This window comes from Cyprinus carpio, chromosome B24, assembly GCF_018340385.1.
Source record: "Cyprinus carpio isolate SPL01 chromosome B24, ASM1834038v1, whole genome shotgun sequence".
NCBI lineage: Eukaryota > Metazoa > Chordata > Actinopteri > Cypriniformes > Cyprinidae > Cyprinus > Cyprinus carpio.
The window spans coordinates 20,696,507-20,714,736 of record NC_056620.1 but is presented as its reverse complement, the minus strand read 5'-3'; the positions used below and the strand labels follow the sequence as shown (position 1 = coordinate 20,714,736).

The 18,230-nt window shown below is 33.0% G+C and overlaps 1 protein-coding gene across 9 annotated transcripts in view; it reads right to left on the bottom strand.

Moving 5' to 3' along the window:
- Nucleotides 1-18,230, bottom strand: part of kcnc3b (potassium voltage-gated channel, Shaw-related subfamily, member 3b) — a 61,607-nt gene that overhangs the window by 15,894 nt on the left and 27,483 nt on the right. For 3 of the 9 annotated variants that reach the window (XM_042751780.1, XM_042751781.1, XM_042751782.1), the window contains exons 3-5: nucleotides 8,295-9,276; nucleotides 6,404-6,592; nucleotides 2,831-3,474 (exon numbers count right to left, since the gene is read on the bottom strand). In XM_042751780.1, coding sequence (XP_042607714.1) covers nucleotides 3,284-3,474; nucleotides 6,404-6,592; nucleotides 8,295-9,276 — 1,362 coding nt within the window. In that variant the 3' untranslated portion in view covers nucleotides 2,831-3,283. Of the gene's footprint in view, nucleotides 1-2,830; nucleotides 3,475-3,500; nucleotides 4,867-6,403; nucleotides 6,593-8,294; nucleotides 9,277-18,230 lie in introns of those variants that run through there. The other 6 variants (XM_042751784.1, XM_042751787.1, XM_042751788.1 and 3 more) reach the window with 3 other exon arrangements.

Here is an 18,230-nt window from a genome sequence, read left to right as displayed (position 1 = left end):
CACACACACACACACACACACACACACACACACACACACACACACACCTCTAAGAACAGTGAATAGCATTTAGGGATTATATTGCACAGGAAGAGATCCCTTTAACACCCAGAGCAATATGTGTGTGTGTGTGTGTCTGAAGGTTTTCACAGATGGCAAGTGAAAACAGGAGTATATTTAGATCTTAAATCGACTCCCATTGGCACAGTGAGCATCACACACAGCGTACGTTCGCTGTATCGTGCCCAATTAACAGTCTAATGTCCATTTGACGAGGCACTGCAGCTCTGTTAGAAACCCTAGTGCGCTGCTTCGCTGTCTGCTTAGGCTGCAAGCTTCTGAGGCAGCATCCTATAGCTAAAATGGAAGCTCATACTGTAAGTGACTGATCTGAAATGCTCTTCATGGCCACAAACTTTGTTAATGGTTATTCACACGGCACACAAATAGGAGACGGATGCTTGCAGTTGATTTCTATTTGAAACCTGACATTAGCAGTTGCACAAATAACACTCAAATAATGGGTGAAAAAGTGCTTTATGAATAGATAAAACCATTTTCTGATCACATTTTTGGAAGAAAACCACAATGCATTACGTGATTGTTTTTCATGTGGGTTACATGTGATCCCACCTTATTAAGGCAGCATAATTAGGATGCTTGCTATGAATATTCCTAGAGTTATTTGCTTGTCAATCATTTCTAGTCTTACTTAAGTATTTTATACCCTTTGATATTACTTTTATAAATGATCAAACCAGTGCTGTTATTGTTAACTAAAACTACAAAAATTTAAAATTCTATTAAAATAACTTTTCATTCATTGAAATAAAAGTGTGTGTGTATATATATTATATATATATTTATATATATTATAATTTAAACTTAAAATCAAAATAAGTTTATACCAAAGCACTAAAACTACTAAAACTGTAACAAAAATAAATTAAAGATAAATAGAAAAAAATAAATGTAATTAAAATCAAACCACAAAATTATTAAAATTATAAGCTTAAAATTACACTGCATGGTGATCACTGACTGTCAAGCTGAATGTCAATTTTGCTTGATTTAATAAAATCAATATTAAAATATTTAACTAAACAGAGCAATAAGATTTTTAAAAAATTTTGTTTTTGTAAAAAAGTCTTCATATTAAAATGTACTTTTATATCAAAGGATTTAAGAATATTTGATTCATAAATGTATTCGGAACAAGAAATATAGTTGATTTTTTTTTACATACAATAAAAAAGTATGGTGATCGCTGACTGTCAAGTTTGATTTAAATTTTACTTGACTTTCCACAATCAAAATTAAAATATGAAACAAAATAAATAAATATATAAATAAACAAAAATATTTAAATGTTGCCTTGGCAAATAAGTTAAATAAAATAATTTTAATAACGTACCAAAATTACTAAAACAACAATTAAAATACAACTAAAATAAAAATTAAAGCTAAATAAAAAAAAGTTTTTTTAATAAATATATGAATAATAATAAAAAAAATATCATAAGAAATAATAAAAAAATTTAAGGATATTTATTTCCTCAATAAATTACTTTACAATCAGAATATTATCTGTTTCGTTTTAATTTCTAATGTCAGGTAAAAATGTGAAACGATGAAATTAATGTATGTGTTTTATATGGTCTATACTACAGTAAATGTAGATGTTTGCTCACTAGGTTTTGTAACAGAGCCGGTATGGTAGTTTAGTTAGAGACAGTTAAGAAGATGCTTTAGCCATACAGCAGAACTCACACATACACGTATCCTCAACAGACACTGGATGTTTGTTATAATCTTATTTCTGTGTCTAAAGGTGCTCTGGATGTTAAAGTGACTGAGAGCGACTGCCGTCCAGGAGACGATGCCTTGCTGAAGCCCAGGCTTTTACCACAGTTTGTTCTTACCTTCTCAACGTCAGTCTGTCTGTGAGTCTGTCCAAATATCCCAGTGTCTGTCTGTCAACCAGTCAGTCAGACGTCAGTTACACAGCACACACACACACACAGACCTTCGCACACATGTAGGAGTTTCCAGCTACACTAGGAACTGAAGCAGGTTGAGGTCGTATGAGCAGATTCATAGGACTGTGCCACACATAAACACTCTTTTCTCCATCTGCCTCTGGTTTATCCCGAGCTCCCTGTCGCTTTCTAGAAGCTTCAGAGTGTCACAATTTGCGGCAAAAAACACAAAATATTTAGACCTACATTTAAGGTTTGTGTATTTGAACTGCAATATAAAATTTCCATCCAGTTTCAACAAACAAACTAATAAACTTAATGTGATGCATATCTGTCAGTCATATGTTCATGAAACTGGTAGGATTTCTGTAAAAAGTACTAATAAACTGAATATGTTTTAAATGTACAATAACCAGGTTTAAATATTTATTATCAATACATTCAAAGTTTTTTTTTTATCTCATACATCTACAGCTAGCCATAACCATGTTCATATGTTTTAAAAGAATAAATACATTTTTTTACAATGAATTAATGTTAAGAAATTTTAATAAAAGCATTATTGTTTAAATAAAACCAAAACAGTGCTGTTTTATTATCATTGATATAGTATTATAGTATTTGTTAATATTTTTAATTAGATTTTATTTTTCTATTTGTTTAAGTTTTAAGTAGTAGTAATTTAGTTTTTTTAATTAATTTTGTTTATTCATTTTAGTTTATTTTATTTGAGATATTTTAGTACTTACAGTCAAACTGAAATTATTAAATACAAATTTACACCCACACACACACACACACACAGACTAAACTAAATAAAATGAGCAATGCTGTCTTAACAACTAGCTGAAATATAATGTCTTTTATATTTTATTTCAGTTAAACTTTATTTCAAGTCGCACCTTTTTTAATAGTTTTAATTTCTGTTTTAGTTAACGGTTAATAACCTTGAATCAAACAGGTGCAAAATGATTTTTTTGATTGCAGAAATGCATCACAATAACGTTATTAGATTGTTTACGTTCAAACTGTGTAATCAGACTGGATTTTATGCAATTCAAATACATAAATCTTCAATTTGGTCCTAAGTATTTTTTTGGAGAGAATGCGGTGTTCGCAGCATGGCACAGAACCATGAACTCACGCTCATTTGAATTCACCTTGACCTCTATCGACCCCTGACCTTTAACCCTGGGGTGACTCAACACGGCACAACAAACACCTAAACAACCTTTGAGTCTGTTTTCTATGTGCGTGCAGTTTTAGGTGTCGCACACGTGTGCGCATCCTCCCTTGTGCAAGGGTTAAAGGTCAGCGGTGGTGTGAGGGAAACACATTGAAAACACAGTAAGCGACGTCACATCACAACAAACACAACACACGCACGCAAACACACACACACACAGCGAGGAGGAGGAGGAGGACGGGGGGAGACAGTAGAACAGTGAGAGAATATATGAAGAAGCCAACATACAAACGCGGGATATGACACAACCTGAAGAAAAAGACAATACAGAGCGTGTGAGATCCCACTGAAAACACACACACACACACACTGCAGCAGCTGCAGTTGCAATTGTAATTGCAGTGGATCTCATATGACATTAAAACAATCTTTGTTACACAAACTCTACAGTGTCCAACTGTGTCCCTTATACATGTAATACTCAGTAGAGAGTGTGAGGTTAGTGTAACAGACCTGAATACGTCCGAGTAAAGATCGGGTTTCTGCTCTCTTCATGAGTCGTTACGTTTATTCAACACTTTAAAGCATCTTTAAACATTCCAGGTTATTTCCAACCTAACAATTTTGACTCTTTTGCAGTCATACAATTACACTAGAAGCCTAGCGGGTAACTCTAACCTATCATAACTATCATAATTTATTAGTACCAGTCAAAATTGAATATTTAATTAGTGCTCATTTTCTTTATTTTTACATTTAGATGACCTATGACCTATTTGATTAACTTCAATTAACTAATAAAACTCAATCTTTAATCTTTTAAATAATATCTGTTTTTCATATTATACATTATCAGTTGCATGATTGTTCCAAGTCCAGTGCACATGCAGCAGGATTCTTCTTGAACTGAATTCCCTTAAAAGGAAGATTTAGAAGTTGAAAACAACCTGGAATATTCCAATAAATACATTTAATCGCTTAGTCATCTGTCCTCTACGCAGAGTGTCAGACAAATGCACTTTCAGAGTGAGATTCGTGCCGTCTCACTGTATTTGTGCTGAGTTTTCTTCATGTCTGGTGTTAAACTGGGTGATAAATTCTCCCCAGTGCACAGACATTTTTGTCATTGACTGTCCAGAGCGGGATGGTCAGCAGTTTTAGAGGTGCAGAAAACATATGAGAGCAAATGCATCTGTCAGAGAGTGTGTGAAACCCAACCCAACTCATATTCAGCAGCATTATACAACATTAGATTCATTTCCTTTAACTGATGAAACTAATGATAGTTTATTAGGACAACAACACAACATCAACACGAAAAATTACACCCATCAACAACAACACACTCATGCAGGTGTAAATGTGCTTGTGTTTTGTTTTGTTTGTTTCTGTGCATGTATGTGTAGTATGTTTCTATTTCTGTGGTTGGTTTTTACCTCTGATTTCATTCATCTGTAAGGAGAGGATGGTCAGCTGATCTCCTGATGCTAACAGTGCCAAATGTGGTTGGGTTGTGTTGAGGAAAGGGCAACCGTGGAACAACTGGGTTTGGAGAACTGTGTGTGCATGGATTGGACATTGTTTGTGTCATTTGTTGTGTGTTTTTATGGGTAGAGAGGAGTTTTTTGTGGCTGTTGGAGGTGTCAGTGCAGGGTCATAAAGTTTTGTGGGATGACGTTGTGTGTAACAGAAGGTTTGTCACTGAAACGAATACGAATAGGATCAAGGAAAATGCAATCCAAAAAAGAAATTGAGAGAATAGAGGGTAAAAAGAGGATAGTGCATGTCAGGAAAGAAACAGAATTGAGTAAAATAGACATGCAAAGAACCACCAAACATAAATAGAGAAAGACAGAAAAGATAACAAGAGAAGAGGAAAAGAAAAAAGTTAAAAGAAAGACTTTTCAGATATCAGTGTGTTTTGAAGGATGTTTTCACACTTGAATCCTAAACTAACCAAATGTAGATACCAGTTCAGTTTGTATTCAGATTGTTTCTGGCCTAAAAAGTGTGTTCAGATCTCTTTTTGACCCAATTTAATGCTCATTCACTAGCATTGGATCGACCAGTGGGGCAGGCCCATCTGTTTGCTGGTCAGTACTTTTGCAATTTCATTTGGTGCCGCTATTGGTTCAGAAATTTAAATCTAATATAAAATATGAATAAATTTCTGTAATGATTTTCTCAAATTGATGCACCACAGTTGGTCGGTTTAAACTCGCTAGCCTTCATTTTTACATAAAAGTGAAGAAAGACCTTTATGTGTGTAGTTAAAATTATTCTTTTAATAATCTGTTTTTTGTTTAGTATTTATTTATTTATTTATTTTCTTATTCTGTATATTTAAATATTATTTATTATTTATTAATTAATAAATTATTTTATTAACATAAAATATCCCAAACCCGTAAGTATGGAGCTAAAATAGTCTCAAAATGAATATTTAAATTTTTGAGTTTATAGTATATCATATATGTGTATGTGAATATGTTCAGATGTTTAAGCCTGTTTACATTCATAAAAAACAAAAAAGGTTATATATTTATAAAAAAAGGTTTATATATTTGCAGATAGCAGTTCATAAATGATTTTCTTATTTTGTATTTTAGTCTTGTTTTCAATTATAGATGTCTAAAAATTCCTAAACCAAGAAAAATGTTTATTACTCTTCTTGTCTTCTGAAAAAAAAAGGATCAAAATTAAGTGGGTTTATGCTTAAAATGAGAAAAAAATCAGTCAGTCTGTTATAATCTTGTTTTCCCTTTGAATGTATTCAGATATTGTTCTAGTGTTAAGCATAAACTCGCTTCATTTAAAAAAATTGTTCATTGTGGCAAAATGTCAAGTATATTATTGTACATTAGGATATTAAGATGTAACTATAAACATTGTGTAAATATAAACATTAACATCATGACTTTCTGTAAATGTGCTTTTGAAACAAAATTTGACTTGACTCGTCCTGTAAATACTCTCAGCCCCCTGAAACCAACCAAGTGTGAAAACACCCTGAGATGTTCAGTGGTTATGTAATCTGTATTTTTGGAGAGATGGGCACGAGAGAGATGGCGTGAGATGGAAAACTCGTTTTTTTGGAACATTGTTGAAAGGACGCTTGTGTGTAAGATCTAAGACGTCTATCACAGATACTGGGTCTGGGCCGAGACTGATGTTCTCTTCACTGCATGACTGTGTGACTGTGTGTGTATAACCCGCATGCAGAAGCGATAAAACATACCTTTCCGCACATTCCCATCAGTGGGTCGAAACTCTCGTGTGTTGAGGAGGAAACAGGCTCTGTCCTGCTGGTAGCGTTCTTGTGTTAGGCCCACTGGGCTACGCTCGTCTGGACTAAGAACCTGATCGATTGTTGGACAGTCCTCATTTGCTAGAGCGGCGCTGGCTGCGTCACCGTTCTGCTTCGAGTCTGAGGAGAGACACGAATGTACAGAGAGAGAGATACGTCATGTCGTTCTCAACCTGTATGACTTTTGTTCCTTGAGTCAGTGAGCTGAATTTGAGAACTAAATCATTAAATCATTCACACCAGTTCTGAGAACCAATTCAAATGATTCATTGAAACGATCCGACTCAAAACAATAGCTTGTGCATAGATCAACATTAAAAAAAAGTATTTAAAATCTAGCACTGTAGCAGTGCATAAAGAATTTAATCATTGTTTTAACAAGGTTATTATTGTTAATTAAAATTAAACTGAAATAAAATATATAACATAAATGCATAAAAATGAGAAATGTTTGAGTTTGAAAAACTGAAAGTACTAACTGTAAATAAAACAAAAAATATTCATAAATGAATAATAATATGAATCAAAATACTACTAATAATATCTAAATAATACTATAAACAAAGAATAAATGTACTTGTAAAATGTAAGTTAAAGAACAGTAGCTAGTAGCTAACTATCGATCATGTCGTAAACAAAGAAATTACTACTCGACTCATATAACTGGAAATAATGTGATGGCATCAAGATAAGCTGATGATGATAGACTAGTTCAGAGGTTAATGCATTGCCCTTTTCCTGTTCTGTATCTTTTAGAAGGCATGTAGAACTTATAGTGACCCTATAGATCTATTCAGATCCATACTTCCAGGTTTAAAAAACATTGAATAATTGATAATAGACATGACATTAGCAGGAAGAGCAGTCCATCAGGAAAAAAACACTCACACTCACAAATACACATGCTGTTGTACTGTGTGTTGGACAGCATTTTGTATTGTAGCAATTTTAACATCGTTTTAAAAACGCACCCAAAAATGTTTTCCCCACACAGCTCCAAAACATCTCTTGGTTATCTTCAGATGTCTTTAATAGTTGTGGCTAAATTGTATTTTTAAATCAAATATCGTTTTAATTGAGTTAAGTTTCATTTTTAAAGCATTAAATTCACAGATTTATCCCAAAAAAGCTATTAATAGCTATTAAAAAGTTATTAAATACATAAATATAAACATCTAATATATATATATATATAATATCTAGAATAAAATACAATATAAAAATAACATTTTAGATATATGACATTAAATTTATAAATCATTTACTGAATTCTTCAAATATATATATTATAAAATAATATTTATAATAAATGATTTATATAAAGATTTATATAGTATAAAAGGTAATTTAATATAAAATATTTAAAAAATAATATTACAAAAAATCATTGATATATAATATATCAAATTACAGATATACATAAAATATAAATTTTTGTTGAATTCTGTTGTGTTCATACACATAAACACACATATAAGCTTGGAAATCAACAGAAATAATTATTTTTACAGTTGGATTAAAATAACTATCAATTAAATTAAATTTAAATAATACAGTATAATATATATAAAATAAAAATAATATTTATAAACCATATTTTTATTTCAAGCTAAATGAACTATATTATGCTATATTAGTCATATCAACCACTCCAACAAGCTAATGTAAATCAGTAGTCATAAAAATTTTTTTTGACCATATTGTTGAAGCTCCTTATATCCAAAACTTTACAGAAATTCACCATGAGTTTAAAACCAGTCAATGAAAGACTTTTTGGTGGTGCATGATATGAAATTCTGTGTGTATCCCTTCAGTCTCTCACCTCTGTTAATCTCTATGATCTCCTCCTGAGCTAGAGGACAGTCCCCTGTCATCCCGGTCGAGCCCAGCACGCCGCCCAGCACGTTACCCAGGATCCTCTGGGGCGAGGCTGTCGCCATTGCGAGGGCATCCGGCTTGCAGTAATTGGGTGAGCCGGGTTGCGGGGCTCGCGGGATGTGTTTGTTCTTCTTTTTGGGCAGCTTCTGCTTGGCCATGGCCAGAGAGTAATACATGCCGAAGTTGTTCACAATGACGGGGACAGGCATGGCAATAGTCAACACCCCCGCGAGGGCACACAGCGCCCCCACCAGCATGCCCGACCACGTCTCCGGATACATATCTCCATAGCCTAAAGTGGTCATGGTCACCACGGCCCACCAGAAACCAATGGGGATGTTCTTGAAGGTGGTGTGTGCGCTCGCTGTAGGGTCGTCCGGACTGGCTCCTATCCTCTCAGCGTAGTAGATCATGGTGGCGAAGATGAGGACGCCGAGAGCGAGGAAGATGATGAGCAGGAGGAACTCGTTGGTACTTGCGCGAAGCGTGTGCCCGAGAACGCGCAAGCCCACGAAGTGGCGCGTCAGCTTGAAGATGCGCAGGATTCGGACGAAGCGCACCACTCGCAGGAAGCCCAGCACGTCTTTCGCCGCTTTGGAGGAGAGTCCGCTTAGACTGACCTCTAGGTAGAAAGGCAGGACGGCCACGAAGTCGATGATGTTCAGCGCGCTCTTGAAGAACTCGGCCTTGTCGGGGCAGAAGATGATGCGCGTGAACACCTCGATGGTGAACCAGACGACGCACACTCCCTCCACGTACGTCAGCCAGCTGTCCGTCACCACCTCGTACACGATCTCCTCTCTCGTCACGTTCCCCTCCGTCACGTTCTCAGTTCTGGTGTAGATGGTGTTGAAGGCTTCGTGCGTCTCCATGCAGAAGGTGGAAATGGAGATGAGGATGAACAGAAGGGATCCGCAGGCCACATACTGAAAAACGAGAGAGAAAGAAAGAAAGAGGTAACCAAAAATTATGGAACAACATACAGAACTATTCAATATTACAAGCACAAGTTGTAACTCAACATTTGTTGAGTCTGCTTAAGGCAATACACTACAAGAAAAGTACAAGTCTTCTTTTTCATGCACTGGTCAGTTTTGAGATTTTGGGCTATTTGGCTTTTCATAATGTTTTTTTTTTTTTGGACTAGTAGAAAGAAAACATAAAATCTTTATTTTATTGCACTAGTATATCTATTTGCACCTGTAGACTGAAATACGGTACTCATTTTTAAAGGCTGCACTTCAGCAGCACTTACACCAAATTTTACAGTTTTATTCCCATCTACATTCTGAGGGTTTTCACAGAGGGGTTTGTTCGTTTATCATCAGCGTCATTTTTTCAAATATTTTATAACTAAAAAATGATTGGTAACTTGCTAATTTTGAAAGCTGCTGTACATGCAAATGCAATGCAATGCAATGCTATGCAACTATGTATTATCAAAGTGCATTGCTCCAGTATCCAAAGGAACTTACGGTACACTTATTACGGACACAATCCCTGCGGAGTAACCTGAAGTTAAGTGCTGGAACCCACATTATGCATTATATATTATTCTATAACATTTACATTTATGCATTAGGTAGACACCAGTATTTTAGCATTAGTGTTTATTAACATTTTGAATGAGCTTTTATTTTTGTTATTTTTATTAGGTTTTTGTTTTTCATATTTCTGAATATCCTTAATTTATTTTATCATATTTAATATATTTTATTTTTTATATTTCTATTTATATTTATTTATTTAGTAACTAAAACCTGTTTTATTACTTCAAGGCAACATTTCAAATTTTGTTTACGTTTTCGTCTTATATATATATATATATATATATATATATATATATATATATATATATATATATATATATTCTGCTTTATTTCAATTAACGAAAATACAGATACTTGGACTCAAAATGCACAAAAAAGATCCCCAAAAAACCTTGAGACTTAACTTAGATTCATAAAAGAATTGAATTGCAACATCAGAAATAGAAAACATATGCAGTTGTTGGCTTTTTGACAAAGTTTATAAAACTAACTTGGAACCTGCAGTGTGTTGAAAATTAGACTTGGAGTTGCACCAATAGAATTTAGATTTTACAATAAAATACAGATATAATATATAAAACGTAATACCTAAATATTTTTTTTCTGTAGGATTATACAAATAAAATGTATTATAATAAATTAAACCTTTTTTGTGAAAATGAAAATGATATAATTAAGAAGTTACAATTAATGCTCAAGTACTTTAACTTATATGCTGCCTCTCTACTGTACTGTTTATTGACTAAAGCATAACAATATGTGCCTGTAAACAAATACATACAGTATCATAGCTTTACATACTGATCAGTGCTAATGTAATGTAGATTCTGTGATCAATTAAGTTCAATTAAAAATTCCCCAAAAAGTAACTTTACAGAGAAAGGCTTAGATACTGAGTAAAACATTAAACTCCATTTTTAAAGATAAAATATTAGTCTTGTTTATCACAATATCACACATGAGTGAATAAACATGGATGAATGTCCGACAATTCTGAACATGATAATATTGAAATTTTAAAAGATGGTTAAAAAATGTATTTAAAAGGCATCTTTGTGTAAGTGAAGTGTCAATTTCTCATTGAACTTTTGCAACAAATTGAAATAAACATGTTGAAGTACTAAAATTGCTGAAACTAAAACGGAAATAAAAAATCTCAAAAGACAGTTACGTACAAACATGCATAACAAAATTACGAAAACTGAAATCCAGATGAAAACTGAAAATATCAAATCTAATTAAAAATACTAATAATACATATAATAATAATAATAATAATAATAATAATACTATAACAGTATAAATATACTACTAACTACTAAATAACTACTAAATAACACTGACTACAGCTTTGAAAAATGTATATATTTAATTTGAGCTATTTAAAATATATTTTTTAATTATTTAAAAAAACGAATAAAAAGACAGAATACAATTACTAATACTAAAAAGGAAACTGAAAGTATATAAATTACAATAAAAGCTCATTCAAATTATTACTGAATACTATAACAGCACAGAAATAATACTAAAATAACTCTTAGCAAAAGTTTGTAAAACGTATGTATTTTAGATTAGTTTTTTAATGTTAACCATTTTCTAAAACATTCATATGAATATTTATAGTAATAAAATATTATTTATAATAATATAATATAATTTTAAAGTTAATAGAAAATATAGGTATTATTTATAATTCACATTCATATTTATGTAAAATGTGTGCTTGCTTTCTATAAACAGTTGGACAAATGAGGATAACAGTGAGGGTAATAATAATTATAATAATAATCAATTTCATCATTCAAGCATGAGAAACCCTCTTCTGGTCCCTGGATACTCATTCCTCTGTATTTGGTCCACTCAAAAGTGTGCCAGAACCTAAACTAGGTCCTGACATACACACTCTGATCTACATTAGTGTCATACAGTCTCTCACCTGAATTCTCTTTACACACTCATTTACATCCGACTGTAACCCACAGAATAAAGGCCACTGAAAGCTCAGAGGACCATGACTAGTGTGTGTCACCTGTTAGGAAATCACCCTGTTGTGATTAGCTTTAGTCGAAAACTGCCAAACATTTTATATTCATGCAACCATCTGATTGTGCAAGCAATTTCTCTCTCAAATTAGTATAATAGAGAAAGATCAAACATGTATTTATATAGAGATCTCTCTAACACACACACACACTCAGAGCCACTCATACATGAGTATGCATGAGCTGTTCCAGGCAGTGAGGACACAGGGTTGAAAGCTTCTCCTCCACTCCACCCCTCTATATGCTCGCTCCATTTATCCCTCCATCCAAGACTGCTTTGTTTCACAGGCTGCCCAGGATTTGTACTGAACCATCTCCCTCCCTCTCTAACACACACACTTTTGTTTCTCTGTCATGACTGAGACTTTCCGTTGTGCTGAACATATTTTTATATTTCTATAATGACATTTGTAAACCTTTGCATTTTCAATTTTCATTAAGATACACACACAAACCAAAAAATGTTTAAGTTGTAAATAAGTTGTAAAGTTCTAAAGAAAATACTTTTTCAATATTTACTTTGAAATTTCACATTTAATTCATGTCTTTGTAATTTTCTTTGTGAAATTTAGCAATTTCTGAGCTTAAAAAAATAGCTAGAAAGTAAATTCTGGACCAGTTTTTGCAGCATTTGCAGCATATATAAACCATCTTAATATAAGAAATATTTGGAATTATGCTACCAGGAATGTGATTACAAGAAAATACAATTTTTCAATATTTTTACTTCTAAAAATTCACATTTAATTCATTCTTTTTTTATTTTTTTATTATTTGTGATATTTCAATTGTTTTGAAGTAAATCCAACGCCATTTTTTTAAGCGATTGAGCAGACATTTCTTTCTTTTTCACATTTCCAGTACATGAAAATCATCTTACCAAGGCAAATGCAATCAGAAATATGGAAAACAAAAAAAAGGGGGGAATAAGAGCACAGTGAACGACAGCTGTGAAGAAGAACAGGTGCTGATCTCAGGTGAACATGAACGCACAACTCTTTTTTTTTTTTACATTTAAAGCATACCTGCTTTATCCCATAAGCCTCCCTCCTCTCTCTCTCTCTCTCTCTCTCTCTCCCTCTTCAGTCTCAACCTGACCTAGTTACAGACTGCTGCAGTAACCAGCTTCCTCTGCCCAGGTCCCCCTCTCTCCTCATGCATGTCTTTCTCTCTCCATCTCTCACAGCAGTGCTCTCTTACGCTCCATATTGGCTGTTTAAACGAGAAAACTGGTCAACTAACCAGTTGCTTGTTTAAGTCACACTCTCTAGTTCTTTCCAAACTTTTGAAATGCATGGAATACCTGCATACTGTAAACTGCCTACTATTTTATATAAAAAGCCTTTTTATTAAATAATTAATTGTAAAAACTAATTTATTATACACAAGCTGTGCAAATTCATGAATCCATTCGAAAACTGTTTTACTGAACTGATTGCAACAGTTAATGCAATACTTAGCGTCTGTTTCATGAATCAGTCTCAGTATATGTAACAACGCGCGGTATGTGAAGATAAATGTAAGCATGGTACAATATTATCATATAACTTACAACCTGGTCATGATTACAGAATTAAATGTTTACTCTGCATTTTTTACTAAATTTTGTGCAATGAATAAAACATAGTATTAGCATGGTACCATGTCCAAAAATGTGGTATTACCATTACATAATATTTTTTAAATTTTCAAATCCAAAAACATAGATTTACCATTGGTACCATGTTAAAATACTTAGTATTACCATGGGATCCTATTAAAAAAATACTGTACTTCCATACCTGAATGTCCAAAAATATAGTATTACCATAGTACAGTGTCCAAAAATGTGGTTATACCATGGTAATGTACTGAAAAAACATAGTATTACCATACTATGATGTCCTCAAACACAATATTACCATACTACAATGTCGGAAAACATGGTACTAACAGTACATTAGCCTTACCAAAAATATGGTACTACCATAGCACCATATTGAAAAAAGATAATATTACTATATTATGATGTCCTAAAACACAGTATTACCATACTACAATGTCAGAGAACATAGGATTACCATAGTAAAAAGTCAAAAAATGTGGTATTACCATAGCACCATATTAAAAAGGCATAGCATTGCCATATTTTGACATCCTAAAACATTGTATAACCATAGAACGATGTCTAGATATATGGTATTACCATGGCACCATGTTCAAAAAACACAGTATTGACATACTACAATGTCTAAAAACATAGGATTACTATAGTACAAGTTCCAAAAAATTTAATTATACCATAGCATCATATTAAAAAAAGCACTATAATGTCCTAAAATATAGTATTACCATAATACCATGTCCAAAAATATGGTATTTCTATGGTGCCATATTGAAAAAGAAAAAATAATAATAATGATAATACAATACTACAGTCAAAAACTTGGTATTACCATAGTACCATGTCAAAAAATGTGGTATTTCCATGACACCATAATTAAGAAAAATGGTATTTCCATGCAACACTGTCAAACACATGGTATTCACACATTAAGCTGGGTATTTGCTGCAGGCGTCTGCACTGGAGCGCTTCTCGCTATCGCTCTGTCTTTGCTGCTCGAAAGGGAAGCGAGCACAGCGGTTGTCATGGAGACAGTGATGAAGCTGTGCTGCGGTAAACACGTCATTAGAGTCACGTTAACACTCGTGTGCACACGCTTTTACACACAGAACAGCACTGTACAGTGAGCGAGACGTTCTTTCATTGGCCAGCTATGTTAATTTCCACCAGAAAGCGCTAAAATTGATGTTAAAGGGTTATTTCAGCCTAAATGAACAATTCTGTCACCGTCGACTCACACTAATGTCAACAACACTCATATTGCACGAGATATTTAGCAGGATATCAAGACTACTCAAAAAATGAATGAACAAAATCTGAGTGTCAAGCTCCAAAAAAGACAAAAGAGGTCCATAAAAGTAGTTTATACAACACTAAATCTTTTTAAGACATAAAGAAGCTTGGAGTCATTTGGAGATATTTTACTGTTTTTGAAGGAAGACTCTTACACCTGCCAAGGCTGCATTTATCTGACCAAAAATACAGTAAAAACTGTACAATTGTGAAATATTATTACAATTTAATATATCTGATTTGTATTTGAATATATGTAAAAAAAAAAAAAAAAAAAAAAATTAATTTATTCCTGTGATGGCAAAGCTGCATCATCCAGTCTTCAGTGTCACATGATCCTTCTGAAATCATTCTAATATTCTTATTATTTGCTGCTCAAGAAAATGTATTATTATTATAAAAATTGAAAACAGTTGTGCTGATTCATATTTTTGTGGAAACTAAGATACATTTTGTTTCAGGATTCTTTAATAAGTTCAAAATAACAGTATTTAATTGAAATGTAATCTTTTTGCAACATTATAAATGTCTTTACTGCCTAATGCATAATATTATTATTATTTTATCTTACTGACCCAAAACTTTTGAACAGTAGTATACATTAGCATGTTCTTAAATGTAAATGACACGAAATGACATTTTTTTTTTTTGTATTTCATTTAGATTATTTTAATTTAAAATAAATATTAACATTTTTATTGTTTGATTAATTTTTAGCTTTGTTATTAATTGACAAATGCCAGTTTGAGAATCACAACCTTAAGGGAGCATCAGAAAAGGTCTTGTACTACTGTTGTTAAAATGTAGTATGCATCAGAGCACACTGTGCAAGGTACTGTATCCCACAATGCAAAGCATTCTGTTCCATTTCCAGTGTGATGAATGAACTCGAGTTAATGTATCAGCCATTGACTCATTATTTCATCACACTGCCAAATTAAAGGAACAGTTCACCCAAAGATGAAAATCCTGTTATAAGTTCCTCACCTTCATGCCATTCAAAACTCGTATGACTGTCTTTCTTCTTCAGAAAGAAGTTTTTTTGAAAAACACTGGGAACCAAATAACATTGGGCCCTATTAACTTCCATTGTAAAAAACAAATACTCAGAATATCTTCTTTTAAATTCAACAGAAAGCCATACAGTTCTCACTCTATTACATTTTAGGTGAACTATCCCATCAAGTTTCCAATCCCATCAAAATCTTAACACAAAATTGGAAAATGCACTTGAAAACTGGATGCCACTTGTTAAATAAAATAAAAAAGCACATAAATTAGCACTGAATATTGTTTCATATACAGTACACAGTATGTGCTGTGCAGTAAGCAGCAGGCAACTCCAGGGTGAACATGAGCACAGTGTACATCAGAACCTGCACAGATTATTATCCAAACACGCTCCCTCAAGACTCTGGGTCAGATCACTCCTGCCTACAAAAGTACAACCTTCTCACACACTTTTAAAAGCCATTTCAATTCAATTCAACTTTCCTGTTCAGTTGACAGTAAGTTTGACTTCAGTACAATAATTTTTTTTGTTTAATATTGAATATTATTTTTATGTACTTTAGGATTTTTTAAATATACATTTATTATTTTTCAAATATAATTAGTCACATTCAGATATGTAAAATGCTGATAAAGGTACAATCTAAAATGCTAAAGTTTAAAAACTATATTTTTGGCAATTTTTAAAATTACTTAATTTTTATATATGCTTAATATTTATTTTTTTATATGAACACTTATTTTTTACATTCTTTAGTTTTTTTAAATACATAATTTTAACAAAAATACGATTTAGAATTTTTAATCCAATTACTATTAATAAAATGTACTATTTATTGAACATCAGTGTCTTTTATCATATTGCTGTTGTTCGGTTTTATAAAAGCCAACAGCAGGCAATAGGAAAAGTACAATTATCAAACATATAGTTCAGACATTAAATTATGATTGGATGAGTCACATTCAAAGACATAAAATGCTAATTTAAATGAACGCTTAATTTACAAAATTTTACATTTCATTTCATTGGTTTTTATTATATTTTTAAAAAATATATAATATAGAATTTTTAACCAAATTATTATTAAATAATAAAACTCACTAATTATTGAACATCAGTGTCTTTTATCATAATTTTTTTGTGCCATTTAGTAAAAGCCACCCAAGGATTTGTTTTATAGGTATTTACCATGCTTAACCATATAATGCCATGCCTAAAACACCTACTACACCGTAACACAATCTAATGTGGCATTTTGCACAATCTGAAATGTAAATGCATAAATAAGATTTATACGTTTCTATAGATGCATATAGACACTGAATAAATGCTTTAGAAGTACACTCGCACACATACACACACACACACATACACACTCATGCATCAGCAAAGAAGGAAATATATCAAGCTGCCTGCCACATGGGAACGACCCAAAACATTAGGAGAGACACCTGAGAGAGATGGAGAGAGAGAGTGATCGGTCATTTGATGTAACACAGGACACTGCGGGATACTGAAGGTCATAGGGGGACAGTGTGTGTGTGTGTTGTAAGACAGCATGCATGCCGGCAGAACGTCTATAATGACAAACAGCAGCGTACAACACCGGTTCACACATGCATTAGTGCATTAAAAGTTCCTTCACATACATGTGCATGATTGCATGCAAACAAATGCACTTTTGTGTGTAGTGCATCAGCTATTTTGAAAACGTTTCGTTAGTTAACACGTTCTGTGTAAAACATGATGCACACATGCGTGCATGCTTGCAGTGCCAGCAAGAGCGCTCATGCTCCGTTGCGTGCGAGGCCGTCTAAGCGTTCCGCCTGTTTTGTATTCTCTCTAGAACACTGCGGTGTTGCCATGTACGTTTGTCCTTGCGACACAGCGCCCACCCCCTTTTTCAGAGCTCCTGTCTCATTCACTCACCTCTTTTACTTGCAGTCTCTCTATCGCTCTCTCTTTCTATCCTCTCTGCTCTCATCTTGCTCTATCTTTGTCCTTAATCTAACTGAAGCTTTTGTGACTAAATATTGCTTTGTAAGAGAAACGGCAAAGTCACGGTGTGCACAAGCGCATAATTACACAGGAACTAACCTGCCTTTAAAATGTGCATTACATGTGTGTGCTAGTGCACTGAGCAGAAATACAGAACAAAAAGTATATTTGTTTAAAAATACAGTAACACTGTTAGAATTTTAAATAACAGTTTTCTATGTAATTATATTGTAAAATGTAATTTATTCTTGTGATGCGAAGCTGATTTTTCAGTATCATTACTCCAGCTGATTTGCTGCTCACAAAACATTTTTTATTATCTTTGTTGAAAACAGCTTTTGAATTTAAGAGAAAGGGCAAAGTCACAGTGATAACTTGG